We start from the raw sequence: 12,358 nt of genomic DNA, 5'->3' as shown, positions 1-12,358 counted from the left end.
ATTATTGCACAAATAATAATAACGTTTAAAATTTACAAATACTGAAATTCATTTATTATCCTTTAATTATGCTATAAAATATATAAAACAATATATACAATATGTACAATATAAACAATATAAAAGTAAGAATTTTAAATTTCTATCATTGAAATATTTTATCATTAAAATATCGATCAGTTTCATTATAGGTGTCAACGTACAATATATGACGGCTTGTCAGTACATCTACCGTTTAAACGTTTTTTCCGTTGTGCGGAAAGAGCATGAGATAATAAGCGTTCTATACAGGGTGTTTCCAAATTAAATGGCAAAACTTCGGGAGCGTGTAGAGGAGTAAAAAACTAAGAAAAAAAGTCCTATGGTCGCCTTTAAAGCATTACCGTTGCAGAAACCGTATACAAAAACCATATCAGCATATTCACTATTAGAATACGTACGCGGCATATTGCAAAAGACAAAATTCATCTACTGTTAAAGGCTTTCAAAGAGCGACTGACAAATTCATAACAGAAAGTGGAAAATGTAATCAAATATGTCGGTGCTAGATATGGCAAGAAATGTAAACATTTTTTTTCGATTTCTCTGAAACGGAGCAAAAACGAGCATATGTCTATAGGACTTTTTTTCTTAGTTTTTTACTCCTCTACACGCTCCCGAAGTTTTGCGATTTAATTTGGAAACACCCTGTATAGAATATATGCGTCTTTCGAGTCTCTTTCGCACGTGCGTTCACGGTCGCGCCATATGGCTGTGACAAAACCACATGCCGGTATATTCCCATGCATATTGAGCTAGCAGGTACCAACAAAAGCATGTGTTTTAGCGTATATCACCTCTCATGGAGAATTTCGAGTATAATTATCGTACTTCGGTAATTAATGAAGGTACTGCAAGCTCTAATGGTGGATTTCGTAAACACCTTTCCGCATGCAATATTATGAGAAGATTATTTAAAGCTTACAAGATATTTCTATTATATTCATAAAAATGGAATTATAAAATATCAATATTTGACACGTAATTGAAAAAATTTCAAAGCTTTTAGCTTTCTCTTCATAAATAAAAATGTGATTGACTAGTTATGTTATATAATTATATATTTCATGATTAAAATAAAATTAATTCCATTCGTAAGAATTTTTCAACGCAAACATTAATTATCAATTAGATTATATAATATCGCAACACCGATTTCTATTTTTAAGGATCGTAATAAATCATAATAGACAATTTTTTAAATTTTTGCTATATTAAATTACCAGAATTTTTCTTGAAATAGGAATTCTATTCTTTTAACAACTTGGAGAAGAGTTACAATTTTATCAATATTGAAATTTTAAAAATAATTAACTTCGCAAAAATCAAATCATATATATTTGTATAAAATCCGATTAACATTTTAGATTGACGAAGCAAACCATGGTATTATTAATATATGTACACAAGTCCCAAAAGTCGTGTTCTCAATTAAAATTTATCCATTATGAGTATCCATTGACATACTGTTAAACAGGTGAAAGCCATGGAATGTTTGATACGTTGAACACATTCGTTAACTATACAGAAATTACGCATTTATTTTCAATTAATGGTAAAATGTTAGCAAGTCAATTTGAAGAATTAAACCGTTTGATCATATATTTAATATTTTCCAACATCATGTGCATCTGTGATAAATAATCAAATAAACATTTCAATTTCATAAATAAATTGTAATTATTCGAAGCAGTTAAGCAGTAGTTTTTAACATCTTATTTCTTATTTAACACACACACACACATCTGTTTTTCATAAAATTTTTATAATTAAATTTTTTGTTAAATTATTATTCTTTCTCATTATTAACATTATTGTTCTTACTATTAAAAGAAAAAGATAACTAATAGTTTGTCCTTGTAAAGGTACTAATTATGTGAAAATTTAATGTCAACGCTTGATAAACATCACATGTTATGGCGTAATCACATAGAACCTTAATAAAGAAGTTGTTCTTGCAACAAGAAAAATGCCTATTCGTGTTAATGACACTGTACAAGTTATGTAACTGAATTAACGAGGCCTTATTCATCTTACTCAGTGGTTGCCTTTGTTTTGAGCATGACAGTTTCGCCGGTTAAGAGATTGCCCGTTAATGAACGCTTTCTTCTGCCGTTATTCGCTTCTTCTATGAATCAACTCAGCAATTCAGCAAATTAAGCATGACACAAATCCTAAACATTATTCGATGGAAAGTCATTCCGAATGGACAATATATTCATGAGAATTTAGCGATAATTTATGATAATTGGTATCGATCATTACAAGAAGGCGGAAGAAATTGAAACTCAACAAGATATTAAATCATTCCTACATATTTTTTTCTTATTTTACTGTTACTGAAAATGGAATGTAGAAGAAGATGAAAGATTTGTCATGGGAATTTTGAGTCAAGGCCCCATAACGGCCTCTTCTCTTTGGTGTGTGTGGTTCACACAATAAGTGCCGCGCAACAATGGAGCCATGAAGATCATTGTTATTTGTACACGGGATAAACGAGCATATACGTACGCGCTTAATCGCGACGAGAAATCGGGTTATGGCAATTAACGAAGCATAACGTTTCGTCACCGATCTCCCGCGCGTTGTTAAACGTTGATTAGATAGAAAAACTGATCCCTAAACACATTCAATGAATGATCGTTTCGTGAACATACGATAATCGACAGGATAACAGATGATTCAGTGTTCAACAAGCAAACAAATTCTAAAGATTAATATAAGGTATGCCTTACGTGTGCGTTTACAGTGCAATTTTAACGGAAGTTATTAGACTTCGTGCTGATGATTTAGTTAACCTGCAATGATCACCTTATCACCTCAATTAACATTGAAATTGTTGCTAAAATATTTTGTGCTCTCAATACTATGATAGAGATATTTAAAAAAATAGTGAATGTTAATATCCAGTCGGGTTAATTTATTCTTACGACCTATAAATCTTTGTTTAATTTTTAAAGATATTTACTTATCCAGAGAATCCCAGAATCTTGAATAAAAAGAAAAGAAAAAGCAAGAATATTTCTGTACTATTAAAGAAAAATAATAAAATGATGCTACTTTCTATAATATTTTAAAATGTAGAATATTATCAGTAAATGTAATGATCTATGTCACAATGACACATATATCTGTTCACATATTTTTAAATATTTGAATAAAAATAATTTTAAAAATAATTGTGTCATCTTTCCTTCTAAATATAAATATATTTTATAAACGTATTTTACAACATAACTTTAAATTTGAGTATTTATTTCATCGTGTTTTGCATTCGCTGTCAGGATGTACTGTTTATATCTTAGTTCCAGAAAAAAATTTTATTATATAAAAGTATAATATATGTTTTTATGTAGAATAGATTTATCATGTATTTTCGAAATGTATTTTCTTTTAAAATATGTTTTAGTAACGGTGAAAATCGATATATATATATTAAAAAGCTTTAAATAAATTTTTAATTGATTTTTTCTTAATGTATGTGTGTGTAAATTAAACAAATACACAGAATCATCATTTATTATAAAAATATTTTTTTCATATATCATACTTTAATACAACATACATACCTTAATTAATTAAAATAACTTAATTTGTGATAAAACAAATTTTGATATGAATTATCTCAAAAATAGTGTAGAGAAATTTAAATGTAAAATTATATTTAAATATAATCATTTTTAAATAAAGTTCAAAAAGAAATAAATAGATTTTATTAATAAATAATTTATCGTGTGTTTAAATTTGTATCATATTTACTTTTATATCTCATGTTCCACACAGATTTGTATATTTTGTGTGTGATTCCATATAATTTTTATAAGAAAATATATACGTACAAAATATATACATAAACTTGTTATTCATAAGCGCGAGACATTATGCAACGTTGCATTACTTTTGCATCTAACTTACATGTCTATGACTTATGATCCTATTTTGTATATTTTGCATGAAGAGCATATGAAGTACCAGGAGCATATGTCATCGATATTTCAATGTACAGGAAATGAATCAGAATGAACGAGCAGATGTGTAGATTTTACTGTCCATTCTATCACTATCCTACCCAGTATTTACATCTTTACAGAAAAACATAGGAATAAGAATTAAAAAATAATAACGAAGAATCTAATATCTAATTTTCAAAACATGAGACGAAATGAAAATATAACTAATAACTTACCGAAAATTTTATAGTTTACTCCAATAGTTTACGCTCCTTCCTAAAAAAAATAAAAAAATTATACAGTAAATATATAAAAGAATAATTATATTACGATATATGTATTACTATCATTAATATATACAAATTATTACTTAACAAAGATAATACTTAATTATAAATACAATATATTATAAATGTTTTGTGTGTATTTAAAACTCTTATATATATATACATCTTATATATATATATACATGTATATATGTTCCTTTAACTTCTGCGTGGAACATAGGACTTTATTGAGGTTTCAATAACAATGGATTTTTTCCGGAATTAGATTATTAGCCTAATGTCCAGCCCTCAGGCTGGGGGATTCATATATATATTCACTGATATATACCTACAATTTAACATCGGATCTGAACGACGCTAGTGATTAAAGGTCTCTTAATTACCAGATGGAGCCATTTTCCGTTCCTTAAATACAAAAAATCGCGTATATGGGCACAGGTGGGATTGAATCTGCAGATCACGAGTTAACCACGAGCGGCACTCGACTCAAATCTAATATATTTAGAACTTCTTTCAAAAAATGTTTACAGCTAATAAAAAAAGCAATTTTATATGTGAACTTATATGTACATATATAAATGTAAGTCGTAAATTATATAATAAGTGTTATATAAGTTATATAAATTATATGAGTTATACAGTAATTTGTTAATGTTATCGGTAAACACTAAAAAAAATTAAATCTATGTGATAATAAACAGTAATTTATTATTTGAAAAAGAAAATTGAATAAATAAAGCTAAAATTAGAATTAAAAATAAATTATCTATGAAATAATACATAATATATTAGTAAAAATTTCCAATATGAAATGCTAATATAATATACGTAGTGCGCGCGTAATACATAAATATTAAGATTTATAGTTATTTGATTCGACTAATTGCCAGAAAAAGAATTTAATTAGAGAATGCTTTTGTGATGTCCAAATGTGTACAAAGTAATTTAATAAATTATCGCTTGATGACAATGCTTTATATAATAAATAAGGTTTTTGATATCACTACTTAATGTACCATAACAATAACAATTTATCACTTTGTAAAATAGAAAAAATCAGGTTTTGATTTATTACGTATTATACTGGAATTTGATAATTATCTGGCCGACGCGCGCGTACACGCTCCGTAAACTGGAATTGTGTTTGTCATGATACTCTTTTTGGAGGAGGGAAGAAAAATATATTCTCATTGGATTGACTCGATGCGCGACTCCCAGGCGAGAAAACTCGTCGTCGATTCGTTACAAAAGAATCCCCGAGCTACTTGAACATATACACGTCCTATAAAAATGTGCGTGGCATTTTATATCGAGCGAGACCGTTCCCACGACACCCCGTGCGCCACTCCGATGGGAATATTTTATAGGGGTGAATTTGTACGTACGAGCGCAAATACATGCGTATGCGTGCATATGTGTATCCTACACATGCGTACGTCTCGTGAGGCTGGTTCTAACGGTAATCAACGTGCTCGCATTTTCATCGGCGGTATGCTAATCTTAATAATACGTTTTGTTTTAGAAAGAGAAAGAGAGAGAGAGAGAGAGAGAGATTCCTATGCAACTCTATTAGCCAAATAATTGAACATATCAAAATCTATTCATTTTCTTTAAGAAATAAACAGAGTTGACGAGGTTACCTCATAAAAATAACTCGTTACCGTTACCGTTCTTTTTCTTAAAAAGTAACTCGTTATTGTTACTCGTTATTGATTTGCAAACGTAACTCGTTACCGTTACCGTTCTTCAAAACGTAACGAGTCGTTACTTTTTCGTTACTTTCTTTTCTTGACACTAATAGAATATTATAGCGTTTTCATTGTGCGCACTCAGTGCACATTGAAGCCGTTGTACACAACTCTAAATGTAAAAATGAGATATCTCAATTGATGAAGTGCCTAAAGTATATTTTATCAAATAGCATAATAAAACGTATTGAGGATTTCGCGGTTTAACTCGTTTCTATATTTTTATTAACCATACATCTTTACGTCGATTGTACAGCGACTTTAAAATGCATTGAATGTGCACTAGTTCTGCCAACAAAAAACGCCATTATATGCGTAATTAAATTTCTGCGATAAATACAAAAAAGATGTCAGAATTCTATTTTTTAGTAGAGAAATAAAACTCAAAAACTCTGATAAATGTATATACGCTCTAGTTACGATTAAAACTTTTATGTATTATAAATAGAAATAGAGTAACGATAAAAGTAACTAGTAAAATCGTTACCATTACCCCAAAAATGTAACTACGTTATCATGAACGTTACTCAGAAGAAAATGTAACGTCATTACCCAATCGTTACCGAGTAACTTGTAACTTGTAACGATAACGATGTTACAACTAACGCATTACTTGCCAACCTTGGAAATAAGTTATCCTGATTTATTGTTAAATAAAGTTAATGATTAATGATTATTTATGATTATTTAATATTATAACGAATAGTTGTTAAGTAGTTTCATAAAAATTCTAGATTTTTAATAAAAATCTATAATTTATTGTAGATCATCAACAATGAATTACATCATAAAATTACTCATTTCGACTTCAAAATCTATCCAATTCGTTAAGTATCTGCAGAAATTGGGCAAATGCGAAATTTAGTTGAATTTATCATAATTTAAACGGCAAATTTCCAAAACTTTGATCAAACAATATCTTGAGGATGAATGAATTTCACTAAATATATAAATACAAAAAATGATCATAAAATTTATATTTACATTAAGATAATTTAATCATAGTATGTTCACACACACTTTAAGATTGTCAAATTGAATTACTAATAAAAAAAATATAATAACTTATTTTTCAAAGGAAGCTTTTTATATTAAAATAAGCAATTGCATACATCTACAGTGTAATCGTGAATATCAATGTTACATTAGCAACAATTCAAGGATAAGTTTAGGTCTTACTGCGTGCGCATGTTACAATATGCAATCGCTCTACAACTGCCTGTCATTCTCCCATATTTAATTGTCAATAGAAATAAAGTTTATTCGATACATATTTATAATCCTTGCATCATTTATTATGGAATACCATAGAAAATATAAAGCATAGGGTAGAGCGGGGCGAGTTGTGACACTTTTTCTTTAAATTATTATAAATCTTCACATAATTATGATAGACTATTGGTAAATACTTTAAAACGTTGCATGTTCATCTGGCTCAATAATTAAGTACTTATATAAATCCTTAATATATCTCGTAAATAAGAAAAAAATTACGTTCATTACATGGATGCAAAGTGGACCAATATGCCCCATCTATGGGGTATGTTGAGCATCCTCGAAGGATAAGTTGAGCCATGAAGATAATCGTTTAATGAGGTTATATATTATTAAAAACATGAAAGGATTATGTGTATATTAATCAAATTTTTATTAATATAATAATTTGTAATATTCTTTCTTTTTAAATTCTTTAATTAGCAAAATTCGAAAATCTTTACTTTTTATAATAATAACACAGGCCTGCAAAATTGGAGATGTTGAAAGTTGATTGGGATTTAATAATGTTTTCTTACGTAATTTTTTGCGCTGAATCCGAATCCGGCTACAGAATTGCTCTATCACGTCAAGATTTTGAGATATCCTAACTTAAAACTGCCAAAAAGCCGTTTTCAATTATATTTTAAATTAAATTAAGAATTAAGAAAATTTTTGTTGTCAAATCCATCAACGGTATCATTTACTACTATACGACCCCTTCAAAATCCATTTTAAACCGTCTCAAAGTGATTTTTTCTTTCGAAGATATACTTATTCAAAGTTCAATAAATTGTACCTCATAGGAGCCTAAGCGAATACTAGAGCGTTATATTAGAACAAACTGTATTTCTGGACAGATTAATTGACTCTTCTACCTTTTGTCGCAGAATATTTTTAAATCTGCGAGAATTGTTATACTTTCATTGTTCATGTCTTATTAGTATTTTATGTTGCTGTCTCTAGCAGTAGAGTAGAGCGGGGCTATTTGAGCATAGGGACAAGTTGGTCAAATGCAAATATCTAAATAACCAAAATATATATAGATACATATATACTTGCGTAATGTAGCACAAAGACAGAGATTACTGTACCTTAATATAATAATGTGTGTCCGGCTGTCAACAGCCAAATGTGCTCTTTTTCGTTTTTGTATATTAAAAGTAAAATTATTAGGTGAGTATTTTTTTTGGTATACATGGTAATTAAAGATTAAACATATTTTACGTTTAATTACACAGTCCTGCATGGTTTTGTTGATTGAGATTTGACAATGTTTTCTTACGTAATTTTTTGCGCTGAATCCGAATCCGGCTGCAGAACCATTGCAGACTGTACCTCTTATTTTCATTTTTGCACTAAAAATTCATTTTTACGTAAAAATGAAAATAAGAGGTACAATCACCAATGGCCTTGATCTTGACAAATGTTATCCAGGACATGATCCTGAACAACATTCAAGAGGTTTTAACCGTCGGTCGGACAACTTGTGTAATGCTAATGCCATGCTATACTGTAACTTTCGAGCCTTATAACTCGAAAAATATTTAATGAAAACATATTTTATTATAGTGTTTTGGAAAGCTCTCGAGATAAGCTATAAGAATATGTAATGAAAAATAGTGGATTTAATTTAAGAAATTGAAGGTGACCTTCATATGACCTTTAAGCGACTATCCAAAGTCAAACCAATGGTATCATTTTATGGCCCCCTTGAAACCATACAACTTTTGTCTGAAATATTTTCTTGTAAAAGGGAACGGAAATATTTGGGATGATAGATTAAAATGGGTCACCCTGTATAATATCATTTTTTTAATGAGAAATTGTATTTTAAAGTTTTTTCTTAAAATTTATATATCCCATTTATTACACAGGAAAAAGAACCATTTAACAATTCCAGTTACATATTCATATATGAGAAATATCTAAATTATCATAAGAAAAATAAAATTAGACGGAACATGAATTTGTAGTAATATATCATAAAAATATAAATTGTAAAACACTCTTCTGAGTAATACATTTCATTCGTTACTACTATTTTTTACTTGGGCTAATTAGAGTAATTGCATATTGATAAGTACTCGCAGTTTGACAAGTTAGTTTGCATATCGCAACGATATCTTCTACAAGTTAGAAGTGAATATCCTATATAAACGCGAGTTTTAGGTAAAAAAAAAGGAGTATTATTTTAGAAGTCTCAAGAAGTAATACACAAAAGTTAGGACAACAATGACAAAAATTACAATCATAAATTGCATCATTGCAGCTGTTTACGTAAGTTTTTTAATTCTTGAATCTAAAAGTTATTTAGATAGTAAAAATTTAATATTTAACAAGAATTGTAAAAACTTTAAAAATTTTATTTGATATCTATTTTATAATTTACATATAACTATACCTATAAAATAACATAGTGTGTGTGTGTGTGTGTGTGTGTGTGTGTGTGTGTGGGTGTGTGTGTATGTGTGTGCAAATGAAAGTGTTCTTTTGTTTTTCTAATATTTAAAATAATTATGCATATATTACATATTTTACGTATTGATTTTATGAATTTATTTATATAATTCTAGATTTTTCAAACAGCAGAGGCAAGATTTTTTGATAAATCACCATTAGATAGTGTACAAAATCCAATTTCAAATATCATTGAAAAAGTAAAATTGGGAAAAGATGGAATCCAAAATGAAAAGGTAGCTTATGATAGAGTAAGATTTAATTTCAATGTGACTAACTAAATATAGAAATCGTATAAATTAGTTACATTTTAATATTATTTTATGTTTAAAAATAAGCAATTTTAATTTCAATCCATATCATAGAGCAAAAATATTATTTCATCAGTTATTTTACCAAATTAAATTGACAATTCATTACAATACGTGATAGTAAACTCATAATTTACTCAACAATATTTAATACAAATTTGAATTTAATATATCTATATTAATTCTAAATGGTTAGTCTACATATAATCAAAATAAAACAAGCAAAAATATATAACATGGAAAAATTTAACTGTGATTAATGCTGATAAACGTAGATATTACAAATGAATGGTATTCATTAAATAACAATAAGAATACAAAAAATAATTGTATGTTCACTTTCATAATTTCATAACATATTACATGATTTGTAATGAAATTATAGCAAAAAATTTATATCTCTTCTACAAGTAGTAAATCCATTTAATTATTATCTAGTATTATAAATAAAATTTTAATTAATATATATTTTGGATTATTTATTTTAGAATATAATGCAATGTACCTACATACGAGTATATACTCGTATGCAAGGGTAGGCCATTTTAATTAATACACGCGAATATCTCGAAAAGGAAAAATTTTTTCAAAATATTCGCATGTATTGATTAAAATGACCTACCCTGTATATATGTAGATATGTATATGCCTATATAGAATTATTCCTTATATACATATATACATATACGATTAATTCTCAATTGTATTATTAAAAAAATTAATTTTACAAAAACATTTTTAAAGGCAATATTTTAAAATTGCATATTGCTAATTTTTTAAATTTCATATAGTTAACAGATGGACTTGTAACACCCGAAACAGGACTTTCAACATTTGCGTCATGCATTAATACGACTAATATTCAACAAGTTATCGAGCAAATAACAAAACCTCTTAATACGTGCATTATACAAAAAATTAATTCGACTGAAAAATTGACCAATTTACTGAATAATCTGCAAAATATATCAAAGCTCTTTCAAGATGTCTTAAATTGTATATTAAAGCCGCCTTTAAATTTGACATACTTAAATGAGGTAAGTGTTTCAATTAATTTTTACTTGCTTTAATTTTTAAACATTCTTTTTATAATAATCTATAAATATTTTTATAATATAATACAAAACTTTTGGTAATGTTAAAATGTACTCTTGTATTCTAATGCATTAAAAATGTTTATACAAAACTTTGATTAAATAAAACGTTAAATAAATATGTGACCTATTTGCTTGTCTTTTTGACAACGTCGGAGTAAAATTTTTACTATTAGATCCACACACACATTTCGCTAAAATACTATTTAATATATAATTAAATTATATATATATACAAAATTTTCATGCATATAACATTTATTATTTTAGAAATTACTTCATTAATATTAATTATATTTTTATTAAGAGTTGCAAATATTATTTTGTACAAGTTTTATATATTTTTTTTTAATTTAGTAACGTCGGTGAATGTCGATCACTGATTCAGCATTTAAAGTTCAAGTGCTGTTCACAGGTGACCAGCACAGCATTTAACCTGTTAAATTATAATTATTCAAGACTTTTTAAAAGAATTTTAACATATTTTTTCAGGTTGTGAACAAGGTTTCCGAACTAGCTTCCAAAATAAATGAAACTGTGAATGCGGCATATGAAGCCATCGGAACGTTCCCCGATATAGGAGTGTGCTTTACATCAGAAATTCAGAAATTACCCGATCAGTTTATAAATCAAATCATCCAAAACTTGATACAATGTGTCCCAAATTTTAAGCTACTATTTAAATTATAAATTATTTATGTATCAATATAACTCTATTTTTATTTGTATTACAATATACATAAATATATATGTATAGTATATATATCGTAATATAAAGACATAGAAATATTATATATATTTTATCACTGTGTGTTATGTAAAAGAATGATACTTTTTTCACACTGCACATATTTTTCAAAATATAAAATATAATCAATAAATAATAACACTGTTGTGGCTATCTATCCGAATTTAAAAAACTAAATATATATAGAGCACCGTATAAATCACAATTATGCAAATAAAGAAGATTTTAGATTGATTAAATTTTTTAAATGTTTTATTTTTATAGATCATTTAAAAGATTATACAGGATGTCCCAGAAGAAAAGGTATTGATATTGGTTTGGATAAGATCAATATTCTGAGAGATATTGATATCGGTCATTTTAAGCAAAAATATTCATATAAACTATGTTTTGAACAGAAAAATACATTGATGTTATTATTGACTTAAAAAAATTTTTTACTTGAACAATCAATTATGTATAACAAT

General features: G+C 27.5%; 2 protein-coding genes across 2 annotated transcripts in view; one reads left to right on the top strand and one right to left on the bottom strand.

Moving 5' to 3' along the window:
• Positions 1–12,358, bottom strand: part of numb (NUMB endocytic adaptor protein) — a 68,989-nt gene that overhangs the window by 32,049 nt on the left and 24,582 nt on the right. Inside the window, exon 2 of the mRNA XM_018453951.1 lies at positions 4,226–4,265. The gene's annotated coding sequence lies outside the window, so the exon portion shown is untranslated. The remainder of the gene's footprint in view (positions 1–4,225; positions 4,266–12,358) is intronic.
• LOC108726361 (uncharacterized) lies at positions 9,468–11,833 on the top strand. The gene is made up of 4 exons (XM_018453863.1): positions 9,468–9,558; positions 9,855–9,989; positions 10,841–11,086; positions 11,636–11,833. The coding sequence occupies exons 1-4, from the start codon at positions 9,514–9,516 to the stop codon at positions 11,831–11,833; spliced, it is 624 nt and encodes a 207-aa protein (XP_018309365.1). The 5' UTR covers positions 9,468–9,513.

Source organism: Mycetomoellerius zeteki, unplaced genomic scaffold, assembly GCF_001594055.1.
Source record: "Mycetomoellerius zeteki isolate Tzet28-1 unplaced genomic scaffold, Tzet1.0 scaffold415, whole genome shotgun sequence".
Taxonomy (NCBI): domain Eukaryota; kingdom Metazoa; phylum Arthropoda; class Insecta; order Hymenoptera; family Formicidae; genus Mycetomoellerius; species Mycetomoellerius zeteki.
The sequence above is the reverse complement of the archived record's forward strand: the minus strand, read 5'-3'. Positions and strand labels throughout refer to the sequence as shown.

Excerpts from the sequence above, each read along its gene's own strand:
- LOC108726361 (XM_018453863.1), top strand. The coding sequence starts at position 9,514 with ATGACAAAAATTACAATCATAAATTGCATCATTGCAGCTGTTTAC. Across the intron at positions 9,559-9,854 it reads GCATCATTGCAGCTGTTTAC|ATTTTTCAAACAGCAGAGGC; the intron begins GTAAGTTTTTTA and ends ATATAATTCTAG. Across the intron at positions 11,087-11,635 it reads ATTTGACATACTTAAATGAG|GTTGTGAACAAGGTTTCCGA; the intron begins GTAAGTGTTTCA and ends ATATTTTTTCAG.